This window comes from Emys orbicularis, chromosome 8 (genome assembly GCF_028017835.1).
Source record: "Emys orbicularis isolate rEmyOrb1 chromosome 8, rEmyOrb1.hap1, whole genome shotgun sequence".
Classification (NCBI taxonomy): Eukaryota; Metazoa; Chordata; order Testudines; family Emydidae; genus Emys; species Emys orbicularis.
The window spans coordinates 75622619-75637289 of record NC_088690.1 but is presented as its reverse complement, the minus strand read 5'-3'; the positions used below and the strand labels follow the sequence as shown (position 1 = coordinate 75637289).

At 44.2% G+C, this 14671-nt stretch overlaps 1 protein-coding gene across 2 annotated transcripts in view; it reads left to right on the top strand.

Moving 5' to 3' along the window:
- LOC135882779 (protocadherin alpha-C2-like) overlaps window positions 1-13285 on the top strand; it is a 185729-nt gene extending 172444 nt beyond the window's left edge. For both annotated transcript variants that reach the window (XM_065409802.1, XM_065409801.1), the window contains one exon: window positions 12975-13285. In XM_065409802.1, coding sequence (XP_065265874.1) covers window positions 12975-13285 — 311 coding nt within the window. The remainder of the gene's footprint in view (window positions 1-12974) is intronic.
- The last annotated feature ends 1386 nt before the right edge of the window (window positions 13286-14671 follow it).

The window sequence follows — 14671 nt, the reverse complement described above, 5'->3', positions numbered from 1 at the left end:
TGACTTAACGGGATTATGGAACGTTTCCGGAGACCGATCAGAGTGCAGTAATGCAACACCTCGTTCACACTGACACCCGGGCGTTGTAGCCAAGGCGCAGCAAACGTTATTCCACTCGCTGAGGTGAAGTACCAGGAGCGCTCTAGCTGAGGAGTCAGAGCGCTCTACGTGCCTTGCCAGTGTGGACAGGTTGGGAGTTAGGGTGCCCAGGGCTGCTTTAGTGTGTTCTAACTCACAGGTATAGCCAAGCCCTAAATAAGAAAGGGAGGAATAATAGGTAAAATAAAGGGGAAAAAACATGAATGGGAAGTAGATTTAGAGAGGAAAAAAGCTTCTCAAACAGAAAGGTGTGATGAGAAAGAGGAGTGAGATGAAAGCATAACTGTTTTAGATAAATATATTTTAATGTTAAAATTGTTAAACACTAGTAAAATTAGGGAAACCTGGTGCTGAATTTTCCTGAGGAAAGGATACGTCAGGGTATATGGTGTAAGGAAAGAGACAAAGTAGAGTAAAGAGAGAACAAAGGAAAGAAGGAAGAAAAAAGCAAGGAACATGGTGTAGTAATTTATTTTTAAAATTGTATATAACAGTTTGATGCTGAAATGTTGCAGTATAATAACAGAATGCACCCCACCCATCCTCCCACCCCCAGAGGAAGTAGACACAATTGTATTTTATTGCAAATGTCAGTTTGTTGTCCTGGCTGGACACTACATTCAGTGATTTATTTAAGTCTTCAAAAGCTTTAGGGGGATACGCTGCTAGCAGTTCCAGTAACAGATGAGTTAACTCCCTGAGGAGCCCTGAGGAAGATAAGATAAGGGGTAAGAAAGAAAGATTTCTGTGTAATGCTGAGCTGGGTGGGTTCTGGCATAAGTGCAACCACTGGGAGTGTGGGGAGGACGTCGTCCCCTCAAACTTCACATTCCCTGCTGAATTCCCACCCAGCTTTGCTTGTGCTTTAGCTAGGGAGGAAAGAATGAAAAGGCTTCTCTCCCTCTCCCTAGACATGGCCACATCCTGCTTTAATCTCTGTTTAATGCCCCTTGGATCAAAATATTCTCTGACTACTCCGCACTCCCCACCACAGCTCCTGTTGGTGCTGGGTGATCCCTGGGTGGCTGCATTTGAAGACCCAGCAGAGGGAGGAGGTTGAGCAGAGGTTAATTTCCTCCTTCCTGCCCTGAAAGAAACAGGGTCTCCCAGTCTGACCACTATGGTGAAGGGGCAGTTCTGAGGGGAATGTTGTGGGGTACACTAGTCCCACAGAGCATGAGGAGGACGTAGAGCAGCTGCATAGGGGACACACAGAAACCTGGGGAGGAAACATAGTTGGGGATGTAGCCCTATCTATAGATTGTGTATTAATTATATTGATTACTTAAGAATTCCCAGTTGTCTGTCTGAGGGTTGACAGGTTCTTGTCCCAAGACCAGGTCCAGTATTATTAAAATTACTGTTCAGTTGGGAAATCCGCTGTGCACAATTGCAACACTCACACTTCAGGAACCCTTCTGTATTTATAATGGTTTATTAACTAATTAGCGAAGTCACAAACACTCTAACCCATCAAGGTGGATAGAGATAATGTAGAATGTGCATCAGAACACTCATTTACTCACACCATCCCTTGCAGAACAACCTGAAATGTTAACCATTATCTTCCTCCTCACCATCACAGTGGCCATCATCCTGGCACCTTCCAAGGGCTATATCTCTCTCTCCTCCTGCCCACAGGCTGGGATACAGCTTTTATAATACATTACACTGATGCCACTATGTCTAATGCATATTCAGTAGGGGGTTCTCCCCTCTTCCTTATTTGTATTTCATCACCCTACTAATGTTGGGGTGCCTTTCTCCTATAGGTTAGTATATTAATGATCTCAAATTATTATCATGTATGTCAATTCATTGCCATGGCACTCTTATGGCCAAACATCTGCAGATGTTCTATCCTAAAATATGCAAAAGCTGATGTTAGCTCATGTTCCTGTGGTTGGCTGGTGTCATTATAGATACCATTATAGACACCCTTACACACTCTGTTCCCAGCTCCCCAAAACTTAGGGGTGACCATTAGGCCATTTATCTGTGCCAAAGTTAATAGGCAGAGCCATCCCTAGGTTACAGTAAATCAGGGCGACCGTGCCAGGCCCCACGCTTTGGGTGGCCCTTCAGTGGCAGGAGGCAGGCGGGGAGGTGAGGTGGGAGGCAGGCAGGTGGGCAGGGTGAGGAGGCAAACAGGGAGGCAAGTGGCAGGCAGGCGGGCAGGGAGGAGGGGCCAAGGAGGAGCTCCCTTACCAGAACCTCCCCCTCTGCCCAGCACCTCATGCCCGCTGGCAGGCCCCGCCGATCAGCGCCTCCCCCTTCCTCTCAGCACCTACCGCAGATCGGATGTTTCGCTCCCGGCATCAGACGGCACTGGCGGGGAGGGGAGAGGAGCGAGGGCGCAGCGCATTTGGGGGAAGGGGGTGGAACTAGGTGGGGAAGAGGTGGGTCAGGGGTGGGAAGAGACAGGGAAGAGGTGGGGCGGGGGTGGAGCAGGGGTGAGAAGAAACAGGATGGGGTGGGGCCTTGGGGGAAGGGGTGGAGTGTGGGCAGGGGTGGGGCCTGGGCGGAGCCAGGGGGAGTGCCCTCCGGCTGATTAGAAACTGGGCACCTATGTCCGGAGCCTTGCACCCCCGTGGGGATGGCCCTGTTCATAGGCCTCAAGCCTTATGTTAACTGCTGAAGCCAATATCTTACAGGAGACAGGCCTGTGGGTTCCATGCGTTATTGCTAATAAAATAAATGCTAAAGATAGTTCTATGGGCTAGAGGGGACATGAGGTGAGGGGACACTAAGGGGACACAAAAGCATGAGGCTGGGAACACAAGAGTTACAGAGCCCTGGGGTAGACACAGTTCTGGGGGCACAATAGTAGTGGGGACATTTGGTGGGATGACACAAAACAAATGGCGGGACTGTGGGACACAGAGCATTGGGTGGAAACAATCCAGGGGGACAGAGAGCACAATGGGGGACATGGGGATGCAGCACTGGGGAGGACACAGCACTACAGTATCACCCTATTTTATGAACTAATTGGGGACTGCGGAGTTCATAAAGTAAAAGTTCATAAAACTGGCCATCACAAAATTATAGTAAGTGTGGTGCAGAAGTTGCAGTATGGTGCACTGCATTGCTTTCTTCTTGTCCTTCAAACCACTGGCAAGTGATTTCCAGTGCATTAAAGGCATCAGAATATGAAGGGAGATTGACTTGTTCTTCATCGACATCATTTTTGTTATGTGATTTATTTTTCTGTTGGGAAAAATGGTTTGTATAACTGGTTGTCTGTAAGATTGGTGTGCATAAAATCAAGGTTCTACTTTATTCACAAACACACACACACAGATGCATGTGCAAACACACACATTCATGGTAGAATTGTAAGACATGATGCAGGGAAGAAGGTGTAAAAGCTTGTTTGTGGAGCCAGCTCCGTGTCCTTCACAACTTTTGGATAAAAGCACCTGGGCTCTGGTTTGACATCTCTGATGTTCAAAGCAGCAATGCTTAAGGCATCAGGAAATGGAAGCAATGCAACCTGCACTCATTGGGGTTATTTATGTTCCAGAAACTCAGTTCACGAAAGGTTTGTTAAAATGGACTCAGATTCCAGCTCACAAGTCTGCTGGTCTCTCCTTCCTCATAACAACTGTTCCCTGTGTCCCAGAAGCCCAATCCTTTGATTAAGAGAAAAGAAGATCCTTCTGTCCATGGAAGCCCAAAACTCAGGCAGGCAAAAGTGGGGAGAATCCCCCTCCTGGGGGCCCCCAATCCCTGAGAAGCGGTAAAGACCTCAGATCAGAGTGCACACACCCTGGATGTGCGTAAAGAGACACACCTGAGGCTTGCAACCCCTGATCATGGGGAATAGAGGGAAGACCCCCACCCAGAGGACAAAACTCTTAGGCAAGGGAAAGAGGGAGAGACCCCAGTCTGGAGCCCTACAATTCTATGTGAGGAAAGAAGAGATCATTATCAGTGAAGCTCCAGCTCTTTCCTTTCCCCAGTTGGGAGTTGGGACCTGTTTTGAGATACCATCTCTTTCCCTTAGTCAAGGATTGGGCTCATGGGGTCTGTCTCCTTTTTGGAGGGAGATGGGGGTAGGATGAGGAAAGGCCTGAATGGAGAGAGGGTTTAGGGAAAAAGGGAGCACCTGCAGGGAAAAAGTTTGAGGGGGTAGCTCTTGAGGGTTTGGGTTTATTGAGTCTAGTGACACATACAAACTGCCTCTGGTCAGGTTTGTAGAACTGCATTTCTCACTGCGCATTGTTTTATTGTTTGTGCAAAATTAGGCAAATGATGTCTATTGTTTTGAATGTTTAAATCATATTTTAAATGTATATATATGATTATATTAAAATATATTTCCATGATTTCTCCACCTATAATCACAATCTCCTAACAATTGCCACTACCAGACTGTAGGCATAGTGCATTATTAGGGTGACCATACGTCCCATTTTGGCCGGAACAGTCCCCCTTTTAAGCTCTGTCCCCAGCATCATGATGTTTTTGGCAAAACAGGGCATTTGTCCCATTTGCTCTTGCCCTAGATGGGCATGGAGGAACATTCAGGAAAGAGCAAACAAGACAAATGCCCGGTTTTGCCAAAAAAATCATGACGTCGGATCAGCTGAGCGGCAACGGCAGGCGGGTTGGGCTGTCAGCCCTGCGTGGTGGGGCTCGGGCTGTGAGCCCCATGTGGTGGGACTCAGGCTGACAGCCCTTTACCCCACCATAGAGCTTGGGTGAGCAGTGACACCAGGTAGCTCAGGCAAGCGGTGATGCCAGGTGGTTTGGGCTGTCAGCCCTATGCGGCAGGCCTCGGGTGAGTGGCAACACCAGGCAGCTTACACGGTGTCCTGTTTTCAGTTTAGGGGAATATGGTCACCCTATACATTATGCAAATAAAAATCCATATAATGCAAGCCCAGAGTCTGGAGCAGTCAGTAGCAAAATCTATAGACTAAGCAAACTAGGATATGTATTCTGCATTCATACCAAACTGCAATATATATCCAGTTGTATCAAGAATATAGCGGGCGGCCAGATATATGCATTATAATTAAGGCATGTCATATATAGTCCCTGATCTAAATTGGATGAGGAAAGGGTTAAAACTGTGTTGCTGAGTAAGGGGAGTAACGGGTACCTTCCTGCATTGCAGGATCCAAGAGACATTCAGCTATGGGGAGCTGGGCTAGGGTGACCAGATGTCCCAATATTTTTGGGACCGTTTCGATATTAGGGACTTTGTCTTGCATATGCAACTGTACCCCCTTCTCCCTCCAAAAAAGGAGCATCCCGATTTTTCACACTTGTTATCTGGTCATCCTAGGCTGTATAAGAAGCTGAACTGAACTGAAGAGCAGGGTCTTCCTCTAATAAGGGAGCAATGGGGCTGTAGACGACTTCTTCTATTTGCTTGTTTGATCAGTGTCTGTGAGAAGCCATTTATCCAGTGTTACGCTTTGGCCACAAGAGGCCTGATTTTTAGCCTATGATAGCTGGCAAGTCAGTTCCTGCTGTAATAACAGCCCAGAACACAGTGGCAGAGCTATTCCAGTACCTGAGATAAATATTTTTTTTAAAAAAAATTCCCTGTAAGAATTTTTCTTTAAATAAAATTTTTGTATTTAATTTAAAGTCCAGTTGTGCCACAACACTAATAACCACCACAAATCAAACTAGAAAATGCAGCAAGTCCTTGTTGCTTTTCTCCTGTATTGTGCCTGGGTGTTAGAGCAGTTGGGGGTTGGGGATCTCACACACCATATGCGCTATAATTACCTAGTTTAATGTTACTGTATTTAAACACAGGCAGGGATTAAGGCAGCAGGCTCCCTGGGGGGGAGGAGCTTTTATTTTGCCAATTCCGCCTCTAAATCAGTAGGGCAGGACAGGTCAAACAGATGTAAGTGCAAAGAGCGAGAGTTATTTATTTGCTTTGCTTTTTTAAAATTCCAAATTGATGTGATCCTTTGAAAAGACTATGATCATTTGCAGACACCGGGGTTAGGCTATTTGGTTTAACTTTTTTCTGTCTGCATCACTTCCCTATCTCGAAATTCAATATCTACCACTTTTCTTGATTAAAAAAAAAAAAGATTAAATGGGCATTTTAATCCAGAAAAGGCTTAGGGAAGATCAGTGCAGCTAGAATGTCTGCAGAGATCCCCCGAATGACACAGAGAGATCTTTTTTTCCAGTGCACATAATGCTTGCACTTGGCTTGCTGTTTCAGAATAAGTGTGCAGAATGTCAGACTCTTTATAGCAGTGAATATTCATCATGCCAGCCAGAGGCAGAAACTGCAGTCAGTGCATCAGCAAAGGAGGCAGGGAGGAAAAAATCAGGTTAATGACTGGCTTTCCCTGCGATTTACTTCCTGCTTGTCGCCTGATCTCCATTTTAAATAAATGCATTTAATTGATAACAATGTGGTTGCACTGACATGAGGGTGGAGGAGTCTGTCAGTAAGGACTGGGTTAGTCCTAGATTCACAATGTCTATAGCGTGTGTTCTGTTGGCTAGAAAAATCAGACAATTCAAAAAGATTTCCTTTGAAACTACTAAGAATAGATGGTTTGGTTGAAAGCTTTTATCTGAATGACCTCTTGGATCCGCGAGCCACTGAAATCCTTACAGACAAGGACAAAATGATGAATGGGAAGGGGAGGGACAGAATGGAAGCAAGCTACTGTCTCAGCTGAGCGTGTCACATAGTCACAAATGTCTCTGCATGAAGATAGAGCTGCACAGAAATGCTTCTACCTCCCTTTAGCAGGGGCACATCTGCTCTCACACTAAACTCAGCCTCCTTCTGACAAAGGTTCTTTAAGAAAGCTGCAGAGACATGGGAGGCAAAGACAAAGCACTACACTATATGGACAGTTCTCATTATGTAAAGTGAGCACCACCTGTTCCTGGCAAATGCCAGATTTTAGCTTTGGGGTTATGCAGAGACTGCAAGTATGCACAGGCCCTAAAAAAGAGAAAATAAAATGTCAATGAGAAAAAAGCCTGCGTCCCTGGCCTAGTATTGATTTGCCGGCTGAGTGACATGATGTTTTGTGCTCTGTGAAGCAGGCATCATGATCTGCACTTAGAAGATATCTCAATTCCAGACTATTTTAACCCATCATTCTGCGTGTCAGCTCTGTTCTGCTTACACAGCATTTGGAATAGGGTACAAGCCAGTAAAAACCAACCCCTCAATTGAATGAATGCACAAATCTAATCTTCCAAAAGATAGCCATATAAAATCTGAGTGACAGACATTTATTTTAGAGTCTTTCATCAAAAGATTACCAAACCCACAAACTACACAGGGGTCACTTTGCTCATAATTGAAATGCAGCCTCTCTGGGGTGGAATGAAACTGCTTTCTAAACAATACAACCCTGACCACAGTCTTATTGAATTGAAACTAAAGGGGGAATCTAGGGCTGCAGAAAATTATCCATGCTGTAATTTCGAACACACACTTCTTGCAAATAGTAGCCTAGGATTTTTCATGACTACTGCTGTTCATGATTTTAGTTTTATATTTCATCTTTTACAAAAATCTGGCATATTCAGTTGTGCAGTGTCTCTGAAAGCCATGGAGGGGGTGTGGTTCAGCACTATCTCAGAGGTCTGCTGAGATGCTTGCATTTGTCTTTGAGCCTGTGGGTGGTGGCTGATGAGGTCAAAAAGGCATCTTCCATTTTAGAATGCAGACATGCACACATATCTGTAGTGTCAGGGAGCTGCAGCTGCAGTCTGGGTTTAGTTTCCGTTTTGTGCCTATGTTTTAAAAATAAATCATTTCATCATTGAACATAAGGACTCCTGAATTCATTGAGAACAAGACAAAGGAGAGAGCACTACTTACCTAGTCAGCTCCAGTTCAGGGAATGCCTAGGCACTGGCAAGAAGGGGCCAGTCCTGTTTTACTTTGTGATGACCTCTGACAAGGTCATATATAGCTGTAGGGTGCAGAGAAAAGGAGTGTAACACTTTAAATGAAGTGTGATAAATATAGTTGGGGGGGTAGCTTTATTTAGACAGTTTTTATAAGTTCAATAAACATCTTAAAAGCATGTATTAAGCTACAGAAAATATGCAAGGGAAGCACAACTAATCCTGTTAAGTGTAAAGTTACATCTAAATCGAGAGGTTTTGTGTGTTAAATGCTTGTTGATCAGACAATAAATAACTCGTTATAGAGGCTTTAGAAACTGAGGGGTAGGTGACATTTATCCCTGATCTGAAATGCCTAAACATGCAGTGATAGTACAACTGAACTGTGACCTTCCTGCCTGACACTCCAGATATAAACACTGTTGTCAGGTAAATCAAGCAGAAGTGAAATTTCTTGAAAAGGCCGCTGAAGCCCTGCTACTAGGAAATGATGGTCATTAACCTATTACATTCTGTCTGTAGCCGTCTCCCTGCTTTTGAGTTCCTCAGCCCACTGTAAGGATAATTAGTTTCCTTTGGCTTAGTGAGTATTAAGGAGTATTAATATGCTTAATTTATAAGGGCAAAAAATGTATTCAAGGGCTGCGATAAAGACAGATAAGTGGAGGCAAACCCCTTAGTCCTGGTGCTCACAGAATCCTGATTCCAGGGTAAATATTATGGGTTTGCTAAGTTTGGTTCCACTATAGCAGAAGGATTTGTGATGTATATTAGTCACTTAATCTGGTGAGTAAATTTGTGTAAGCAGAACCAGATTAAAGAGACAGTATCCTGTTTTGCATTAGATTTCAGTGGTACAGACAGACACATGTGCACTTTGTAGTGTTATTTAACATTTTCAGGCAATCCAGGACCCCCCTACATTGTGCCATAGGATATACCCCTTTACACTGCAGAAAGGGATCTTAAATAACCCTTGCAGAATACCCTAATCATTAGGTCAACATAAAGCCCCTCTCCCTGGTATAAGGGACATGTTGAGGACAGGAGGAGCATGGCCAGAGTACACTGTGCTCCAGTTGTTTTGCTGATATAGTGGTCTATGGAGGGGCATAATAAGCCAACACACTTTAAAGAAACCTTGGGGCTATACCTTATTGCACTGTGCAGGCCTCTGACACAGTCCAGAATTAGGGAGGTCCAAAAGTGGCTTAAGGTCACTTCTGTCTCTCCCGTTTATGTGCCCAACGCAGGAATAGAAGAAAAGAGAATCTGTGCCAGGGTTATTTGGAAGGAGTGATGGATGGGGGTTGCTGGGAAGGAGAAAATATTTATTTGTCAAGTAAAGCTTGATTCGAAGTGTGGAATATAAGAGGTCACATTTTATGTATACAAGAAGAGAGAGGATCAATTCCTAATTTGGAACTAGGCCAAGACACACACTATTCAGTTCCATAATTTATTATTTCAAGGAAATGAGGGGGATACCAAATATACACACGTCCCCAGGCAAACAATTTAATTAAGCCGGAGTGAAGGCTGAAAGTACATATTAGTGTCTTGGGTGTTAAGTGACTTGCCAAAACACTGGTATTATCAAAAACAAACATGAAAAAAGTCAGCTGTTCAAAATTAATGTTACAAGAAACTTACAGGAATGTTGTAATTTTGTAAAAAGAAAGGACACAAAGTTCTGTTAACATTCCCAAAAAGTGAAGATATTTGAAAACCGGGAAATTCAGTTAAGCTCACCAAAACAACTGTTCCAAAACAAGCAAAAAAGCTGAGACAGTTTTATCTAGTCATATTAATAAATGTATGTATTTATTGTAAGTTAAGTTCCCATACATAACACAGGTTTATCTAATAACTGACCACAGAGCTAATGTCTCTTAATCATGTAGGAGACAACAACCTTTCTTTATGATCACACCATTCCCAGGAGAAGACATGCTTTACTATTTCCTGTTTATATGTCCCATACTGAAAACAATCATCTTACCTTACTCACAAAGATTCCATGGGCCACCTGTTACACAAATGTCCTCAAATACATACTAATATAGCATGTAAACTGCCCTTGTAGGGTCTAGAACGTGAAAGTACAACTAGGGTTGCCAACTTTCTAATTCCACAAAACCGAACACCATAGCCCCGTGCCTTCCCTGAGGCCCCGCCCCGTCTCACCCCTTCCCCGAGGCCCCGCCCCCACTCACTACATTCCCCCTCCCTCGGTGGCTCGCTCTCTCCCACCCTCACTCACTTTCATTGGGCTGGGGCAGGGGGTTAGGGTGCGGGAGGGGATGAGGCTCTAACTGGGGGTGCGGGCTCTGGGGTGGGGCCAGAAATTAGGGGTTCAGGGTGCGGGAGGGGACTCTGGGCTGGGGCAGGGAGTTGTGGGGTGTAGGAGGGGGTGAGGGCTCCGACTGGGGGTGTGGGCTCTGGAGATGAGGGGTTTGGGGTGTAGGAGGGGGCTTCAGGCTGGGGGGTGGGGCTGAGGGATTTGGAGTGCGGGAGGGGGCTGCGGGTTGAGCAGGCGGTTGGGGTGTGGGAGGGGTGAGGGCTCTGAGCTGGGGGTGCTGGCTCTCAGGTGGGGCTGGGGATGAGGGGTTTGGGGTTTGGGGTGCAGGAGGAGCTCTGGGTTTGGGGTGGGACTCAGGGCTGGGCAGGGGGTTGGGGCTCGGGGTTGGGGAATGGGTTTACCTCAGGCGGCTCCCGGTCAGCAGCACAGCAAGGCTAAAGCAGGTTCCTGGCTAATGGGAGTGCGGAGCCAGTGCTCAGGGGGGGAGCCCCTTGGGCCCCCTGCCTAGGGGCCGGACCTGCTGGCTGCTTCCAGGGTGCAGCACAGTGCCAGAACAGGTAGGGACTAGCCTGCCTTAGCCCTGCAGCACCGCCGACGGGACTTTTAACGGCCCGGTCGGCAGTGCTGACCGGAGCTGCCAGGGTCCCTTTTCGACCGGGTGTTCTGGTTGAAAACTGGACACCTGGTCACCCTAAGTACAACATCTGCATGAAAAGCAAAGATCAAGAAGCATCACACATATCAGAGATTTGTATGTATGCAACCAGTTTTAAGGAACAGAGAGTCCTGTGGCACCTTTAAGACTAACAGATGTATTGGAGCATAAGCTTTCGTGGGTGAATACCCACTTCGTCAGATGCATGTGAGTATTCACCCACGAAAGCTTATGCTCCAATATATCTGTTAGTCTTAAAGGTGCCACAGGACTCTCTGTTGCTTTTTACAGATCCAGACTAACACGGCTACCCCTCTGATACTTGACAGTTTTAAGGAGAGACTGTAAACTTAAAAATGTGTTCTTTATTTCTGAGACAAGAAAACCTTTTGGTTTGCATACATAATACCTTTTAAAACTTAAAACATCTATGCCTAAAATTGCAGAAGTTGCAGAACCGCATAGTGAGATTCAGAAGTACAAGAGATATAACATGTTTCACACGGATCACAGAAGAGAATGTAGAAGCATTGTGGGACTGTTGAGAGGACCAATTGCAATGGTCCCGCTGAAATGCTGGTGCTTTTGGTCTACTCTACCACTGCAACAGTGCATGCAGAGTGGCTCAATGCAGAATATGGTGGCGAGATTTGTTCAGAGCAAATCTAATTACAATGGTGCTGACAGTGTTTATGCACTATTGCACCCACGTGTGTGTGGACAGGAGGTGTGTTATAACCATGACAGGTGCTTGCAATTCTATTTGCAACACTACATTTCTCTACGGTACACAAGAATACGATTTTGATCAGACTTCAAAGGTTTAAAAGGTCATAACAAATAACTCCAAACATAAGCATCAAATCTTCCCCAAAATACTCAGTCTCCAGCAAATACTCAAGACAGATAAATTAAAATAAATTTGAAGTTTCTGTCCAAAATTGGGAGTTTGTAAAAGTATATAAGAACATAAGAACAGCCATACTGAGTCAGAACAAAGGTCCATCTAGCCCAGTGTCCTGTCTTCCGACAGTGGCCAATACCAGGTGCCCCAGAGAGAATGAACAAAACAGGTAATCATCAAGTGATCCATTCCCTGTCACCCATTCCCAGCTTCTGGCAAATAGAGACTAGGGACACCATCTCTGCCTATCCTGGCTAATAGCCACTGAAAGTGTTCAAGACTCTTCAGATAGTAAAAGAACAAAACAAATAAAAAATAGCTTATTTTTCAAGCTCCCTACAAATGTAATCCACATCACATTTGGTCAGCATATTGTTAGTGGCAGAAGACCACACGAGAAATTTCAAGTAAATTGGTTAGTTTGGGCAAAGTTGTGGCAGTGGGATTCAAAATTGGGTTTATACTGGAAAGCTAGTTACAGGCTGCCTAGTTTAAAGCATTCCTGCTTCGCTTGGTACGTTAGAAACCATGGCAGAGTTATAAAACCAAGCAGGGGCTGTATAGACCTGTGAGTCTAGCACACCAGTTAAGAACTTCCCTAGTTATGTCCAAATTACTAGAAGGCCTGAAATGTCTGCAAAATGCTGATGACAAAGCTTTCTTATATTTTTATTTGACAATGAGTAGCTTCCAAAATAAAAGGATCTACCATATCTCATCGGAATGCCAAGAGTGGGTCACCAAAATCTGAAGTTTTAGGCCTTGCTGTTATGGAGTTACAACATGACAAGAAAATTCACAAAGAATTTTCCAGTCTAGGAAATCACTGAAATATTTACTCTCCTCTCCAAACATCTTTGCCAAATCACTCCCAATTTGACACCCATCATCCCTCTAATTTCCGACTTTGCATTCCAGTTCATAGTCTGTCAAGACTTTCACTTTTCCTGAGCATTTTAGAGGAGTAGCCATACTTGTCTTTAAAAGGGGGAAAGGCTATGGAGAAGACTGTCCATAGTTATGAGGCCCAATTTGGAACCTTGTTTGAAAGAGTCCCTTAGGTGCGACAATTTGCCCTGTGTATGCTATATTAGCTGATTAATTGTATTTGATGCTGCTGTAAGATTTTAATGTTGTTTTGACTTTTTCAGAACCTGAGGCAGGAGAGGTGTCCCCCCCAGTGGGAGCTGGTGTGAACAGCAACAGCTGGACCTTTAAATATGGACCTGGCAATCCCAAACAAGCTGGTCCCGGTGAGTTGCCAGACAAATTCATTATCCCGGGATCTCCTGCGATCATCTCCATCCGGCAGGAACCACCAAACAGCCAAATTGACAAAAGTGACTTCATAACCTTTGGCAAGAAGGAGGAGACCAAGAAAAAGAAGAAAAAGAAGAAGGGAAACAAGACTCAGGAGAAAAAAGAAAAGGGGAACAGCACCACTGACAACAGTGACCAGTGAGGGGTTTATACTGTCAGAACCCACTTAGCCATTTTTTTTAATATTGGCAGATCTCTCCTATGTAGCAACTCCCAACTTCTTCCTACTGTTAACAAATTTCCTGTATATATAGACTTCAGAAATCAGCAGGAAGTTCACAGTGTCTATCTAGATTGCTTAACAGGTTTTGTCTTGAAAGCTTTATTAAGTCTGGTGTTAACTTTTTTTCTCCACTCTGGCTTGTTTTCAGACTCTAAAAAGCAGACACAAGTTTCCTTTCTCCTACGCCGAAAAGGAGAATCTTCACAGTACAGCCAGTGAGAGGTTGGACTCTCTGCATTGTGATTCCTGTGATCCTGTCTTGATGACACTTACAGGACAAGTTTAAAAGTTTTAATATTGTGCACCCTGTGTCTGATTGGAAACATTTGTGTGCAGATGTCAGCTAGGTGATACAAGATCAGATTATAAATGCAAGAAGAGCTGGTAAAATATGAACAACAAAGGAAACACCTAATGAATGTAGTGTTCAAAGATGTTCGGGCTGGGGAGGAAATGTCTCAAAGGAGATGACCAGACTTTTTGAATATAGATACTAGCTGTGTGGAATACTGAGTCTTTTGCATGACGTATTGTACACACTCCAGCAAAGAAAAGATCACATTTACAGCTCTTTAAGATACCATAAAGTATAACTCTCACCAAGCCATTGGCTATATTGTCATTATAAGTCCTGATTATCCTCTGAAGGATGTCCCTCAGAGTGGGGCAACAAGGGATGGGCTGACACTAGGGAACGTAACTGACTGTGATGTTTCCTCTACATCCCTGTTTCCAGTCTATTTAACATTCTTTTGCACTTAATGTCTCTGAAAAGGTCAGAGTATTTTCCACAACAGATATGCAAAAGTGAGAAAAAAGGAACACATTATCTATGCTATTTGTTATTTGATATATTTATTTATAAAGAAAATATAGCTGTAAATGTTAAAGAAATATGATGCCCTTTAACCCAAACAGAAGTCAATCTACAGCTATTAGAAATTATAATTGCTGCTATTAAAGTGCTTTAGAGAAAATGCCTGAAACATCTGTATTATATCGGCCACTTGCCAATCACAGCTTTATTCTGTTGGGTCACTCGGGCGCTGCCTCTTGCATGTATTAATAAATACAAGAATATAATTTTTTGCATTAATCTGCACTTTGAATACACAACATTTGCAAACAAACTGTCCTAATATAAAGAAGCAGAAGCAAACTATTTCTCACACAAGATCTACTAACCTGCTAGCTCTGTGCAGTGTCTTGGTGTTATCTCCCACACAACGTTTTTTGGTTTTAGTTTTACTTTTCAATGAGGTTATGAATTGCTGACCCTATTAACACTCATTATGTAAAATTCAA